Source organism: Propithecus coquereli, unplaced genomic scaffold, assembly GCF_000956105.1.
Source record: "Propithecus coquereli isolate 6110/MARCELLA unplaced genomic scaffold, Pcoq_1.0 Scaffold285, whole genome shotgun sequence".
NCBI classification, from domain to species: Eukaryota; Metazoa; Chordata; class Mammalia; order Primates; family Indriidae; genus Propithecus; species Propithecus coquereli.
Window position 1 is genome coordinate 2,623,486 of NW_012148452.1, and position 5,324 is coordinate 2,628,809.

General features: G+C 43.7%; 1 protein-coding gene across 2 annotated transcripts in view; it reads left to right on the forward strand.

The window, feature by feature from the left end:
• Window positions 1–5,324, forward strand: part of TEX14 (testis expressed 14) — a 92,792-nt gene continuing 87,468 nt past the window's right edge. For both annotated transcript variants that reach the window (XM_012648439.1, XM_012648438.1), the window contains exon 1: window positions 1–136. In XM_012648439.1, coding sequence (XP_012503893.1) covers window positions 1–136 — 136 coding nt within the window. The remainder of the gene's footprint in view (window positions 137–5,324) is intronic.

Here is a 5,324-nt window from a genome sequence, read left to right on the forward strand (position 1 = left end):
ATGTCTCGGGCTGTTCATCTTCCAGTCCCCTGTCCTGTTCAGCTTGGTACCATAAGAAATGACTCCTTGGAAGCTCAGCTTCATGAGTATGTCAAACAAGGGAACTATGTGAAAGTGAAGAAAATTCTTAAGAAAGGTAAGCACGATGTCGAGATGGGAGATGCAACTTGGTCCACATTTCTGAATAGCATTCGGAGGAGAACCAGGGACATCATAAAACTATGAATGGGTTCTTGGGGAAATCCAGATTTTAAATTTAGAGATTTGATAGTCTCCACCAGCGTACTCACATTGTTCAATAGAAGTCATAAATCCCTGTTTCGATGCTGTTTTGTTTTATTTTGTGCTGGGGAACCACAGGGTCTTCCAACTGCTAGGCTCCTAATGTTTCTCTCAATCCTACCCACTTTTGATTCTGCCCGATTCCCTTTTCTCCTTCAAATCTCTCCATCCACTGAGTCCGCTGTGGCCTGCAGTTGACTGAGAAGGCCAGCTTTCACTGTGCTTCCCTTTCTTCCTCCTTATTTCCACTCAGTGCTTTTGTTTCCAGAGTTTTCTTACTGGAAGCTACTGGCAGCTCAGCCTACAGGATAGACAGAAATAGCCAACATAGCTCAGGCAATCTTCAGAAGAACAAATAAAACAAAACCCATATACAAACAAAACCTCTCCTGGTGTCTGGCTCCTGATCTAGAGATCCAGACCTGCTATCTTCAGTGTGACCACAAGCCCTGCTGGATCCTCCCCTCTCCTTTTTTAAAGGCGAGGCCTATGAAGCTTCTCTTTCCTGGTTTGTGGAACAGTCAGGGTGACCTCGTTTCCCTCCAGTATTTCTCCACTTGCTTCAGCAGCTTCCTGAAGACTTCTAGAAGGGTAACCTTTTCTAGAATCCAGCTATCCCACAGAATAGGTCCCTCAAAAAGTTCTCAAACTTCTCTGTGCATCACCCCTAGGGTCTGTACGTGAAATATCTCACTGTGAGCTCAATAATTGATGTGAAAGATCCTGGTTTTTTTTTCTGTCAAAATTTTGCATTTTATTCCGTAACATATCCATGTGTGTTTTAACATAAATATTGATGTTCAATATAGGTACGCTGTGACTTCTAGTGACTGTCTATCTATGCCCTCCAGTGTGAAAAGCAGAGTTTTACGACATTTGTTATCTCCTAGGCATCTCCTGAACATTCTACATGTTCAAATTCTTGATACTCAGCTAGAGTGAGGGATGGGGTTAACAGCTGTAATTGGATATGGAACAGAACTTCGTCTATGTCTGGGAATTCCATCTAGAGCCTCAGAATGGAAAATAAGAGGTGATAAGATCCCCCACAATCTAATTCGGGGCTTCTTAGAACATGGTCCTTGGACCTTCAACCCCCACCACTTACTTTGGGGCTATCTAAGAGAAGGCAGTTGGGTGAGAGTGGAGATTCAGTGGAAAGGATTCTTTAAAAGGTTTTCAGGCTGGGCGCGGGGTAGGTCATGCCTATAATCTCAGTACTTTCGGAGGCCAAAGCAGGAGGATCACTTGAGGCCAGGAGTTCAAGACAAGCCTGGCAGTATAGTGAGACCTCGTATTTATAAAAAATAAAAAAGTAAAAAACTTAGCTGGCCATGGTGGCATGCACCTGTAATCTCAGCTACTCCAGAGGCTGAGGTGGGAGGATCACTTGAATTGAGGAGTTTGAGGTTACAGTGAGAGCTGTCATCACGCCACTGTCCTCTAGCCTGGGTGACAGAGTGAGACCCTTTCTCTAAAGAAATAAATAAGTAAAAGGCATTCACAGGATTAAAATGCTGTGGATTTTTCCTTCCTTCCCAGCCTAAAGCCAAGCAAATGTCCTTTCAGACAAACCTCACAGAATTGTGGTACTTCTAAGCAGGAGAGATGAGACCCTGAGTCCCAGCCTGCTGAACAGTCAAAATATGTCAGCCTACTCTAACTGCCACCAAGGTGACAGGCAGAGAACTTGGAATGTTACCTGGACTTTAGGGGTCAGGATGACTGCCATCCTCCTACTTGGAGCAGTCCTTGATGGCTGGGTGAGCATAGGAGACTAGCAGTTGGATTAGCCACACTTCTATCAATTGAGGGGACCCACAGAGGGTAGCTGAGCCATCTAAGGGAAGAATCCCAACAGAGAGGCTGGAGGTGTAGCCCTGAAGGACAGGAGCTGAGGGGTAAGCAAGAAGTCAACAGAAGAGGGCACACACCTACATCAGGGTGCTGTGCAGTGTGCTGGAGGTACATGAAGGACCCACTAGTAATTTCCACAAAACAGCAGGAATTAGCATGAAGCCAAAAGCCACAGAGGGCATCAGTTCAATATGAAGGTTATTGCCCCCTTTTGTCTTATTTGTTCTCCCCCTTGCCTGAGCTCTGGAGTTGCCACAAATAGCCTTGAGATCAGAGGAAGAATGGAGGAGCAAGGAGGAGAGTTAGCAGAGCGTTGCTAGGTCCTGACATGTGGAGGAGGGGAGAAATTGGAATTGATGAAAGATTGAGGTTTTGATTTCACTTTAAATTGACTGCACAATTTAAAGTGACTGAAAAACAATGGAATCTGCCTGAGATGCCTAGCAAGGAGAGGAGAAGGAGGAGCCCAGCAACAGAGTCTGAGAGCACAATGAGGGCAAAGCGTTTTCCTGATGGTGTCCCGTTCAGTTCAGCCTGTTCAGAAAACCAGTTATCACAGGGTATACAAATTTTAGAGTCCAAAAGATGAGTTCCAGAACCTCAAACCAGACTTTATTTTTTTTAATTTTTTTTGTTAAAGTATAGAACACTTCACGGATTTGCATGTCATCTTTGCGTAGGGGCCATGCTAATCTTCTCTGTATTGTTCCAATTTTAGTATATGTGCTGCTGAAGTGAGCACCAGACTTTATTTATTTTTATTACGTGTATATTAATTGAGTTCTAGGATTAGAGCAGCCAAAGAAACAGGTATGACCCTGCCCTTCAGGATTATAATTCAGCAAAGAAAACAGAAATGAGTTAGTAGCTGAAGTACTGAGTGTTAGGCCTGCTCAGGGTGGGAACCTGGAAAGTATGTATAGGATGGAAAGCAGTTAATGGAAAATATAGATAGTGATCATAAGGCCCGTGAAACAATAGCCACAGGAGTCTGGAGAGTCCAGAGGTTTGTAAATCTGACTCTGACCACAGACAATTGCGGTGATGCTGGCAGGAACCGGTTACTGTTCAGAAAGAAATTCACCCTCCCCAAACTTCCATCCAAACCTCCTATGAAACCCAAGGCACTCCGCTTCCTGGCGTGGATGCTCTTTTTGGCCTCCACCCATCTGCACCCAGATGTTCAAATAAACAGCATTTTACTACACTTTGGGCTTCGAGTGTGTCCCTCTTGGCTCTGACCTAACACTGAGAAGAGCAGGAAATGAAGTGAGCACACCGGATTCATCTTAGCCTCCTTTTCTGGGGGTAACCAAGGGAGACTTCTGAGAGGAACTGCTATTTAAGCCAGGACCTTAAGCAGGGAAAGTAGTTAACCAAGCCACGTACAGTGGTGCACACTGGTAGTCCCAGCTACTTGGGAGGCTGAGGTGGGAGGATTGCTTAAACCCAGTAGTTCGAGTCCAGACTGGGCAACATCTGAGAACCTGTCTCTATAAAAAAAGAAGAAAAAGAAAAGGAGTTGACCAGGCAAAAGTCTGGCTCTGAAGATGGAGAGGTGCTAGGAAAGGGTGTGGATGACTTGAGGAAGAAAGCAGTGGGGTGTAGAGAGTGGTGTGAAGTGAAGCTGGTGAGAGACCCTGGCAGACCCAGGCAGAGCCTCATGGGCTGGTGGAAGGGTTTTGGTTGTATTTAAAGCTACCATTTTAGTATATTATTTTTTATTTTTCCTCTCTTTTTTGTTTCTCTTTTCTGTCCTACCTTCTTTTGAGTTAATTAAATATGTTTTAGAATTCCATTTTTATTTAGCTCTTGGCTTTTTACTGGACCTCTTTGCATTATTACTCTTTTTGTGTGTGTGTGGTTGCTCTAGTGATTACAATACAGTCGATGCTCCATATCCATGGGTTCTGCATCCTTGGATTCAACTGAAGATTGAAAATATTAGAAAGAGCCGGGCGTGGTGGTTACACCTGTAATCCTAGCACTCTGGGAGGCTGAGGCAGGTGGATCGTTTGAGCTCAGGAGTTCGAGACCGGCCTGAGCAAGAGCGAGACCCCCATCTCTCCTAAAAAAATAGAAAGAAATTAGCTGGACAACTAAAAAAATATATATAAAAAATTAGCCGGGCATGGTGGCGCATGCCTGTAGTCCCAGCTACTTGGGAGGCTGAGGCAGAAGGATTGCTCGAGCCCAGGAGTTTGAGGTTGCTGTGAACTAGGCTGATGCCATGGCACTCTAACCCAGGCAACAGAGTGAGGCTCTGTCTCAAAAAAAAAAAAGAAAAAAGAAAATATTAGAAAGAAGACCAATAAAAAATAAAAATATGGCCAGGTGCAGTGGCTCACACCTGTAATCCTAGCATGTTGGGAGGCCGAGGCAGGAGAATTGCTTGAGGTCAGGAATTTGAGACCAGCATGAGTAAGAGCAAGACCCTATATCTACAAAGAGTAGAAAAATTAGCCAGGTTTGATGATGTGCACCTGTATTCCCAGCTACTCGGTTGGAGGATCACTTGAACCCAGGTGTCTGCAGTGAGCTATGATGACAGCACTGCACTCTAGGCTGGGCAACAGAGTGAGACCCTGTCTCAAAAACAACAAGAAAAGCACCAAATAATACAACAGTGAAAAAAAACAAAGCATAATAACTATGTACATAGTGTTTACATTGTATTAGGTATTACAAGTAATCTAGATTTAAAATATATAAGAGGATGTACTTAGGTTATAAGCAAATACTGTGCCATTTTATATAAGGGACTTGCGCATCCATGGATTTTGGTTGGGTGGGGGGCTCCTGGAACCAATCCCCTAAGGATACTGAAGGTCAACTGTATATTTCTTTAACTTTTCACAATTTACTTAGAGTTAATAATGTTGTACTTCACCTGAAATATACAACCTTATATACCCGTTTCTCCCCTTAATGTGTCCTTTATGTTATAGATGCCATAAGTACTATATCTATGTGAGTTATGAATCCCACAATATACTTTTTTTAAAATTTTTATTTTATTTTTTTCACACAATAATGTTTTATTTTTAAAAATACTTTAGCAAGGCCGGGCGCAGTGGCTCATGCCTGTAATCCTAGCACTCTGGGAGGCCGAGGTGGGCAGATCGTTTGAGCTCAGGAGTTCGAAACCAGCCTGAGAAAGAGCGAGACCCCGTCTCTACTAAAAT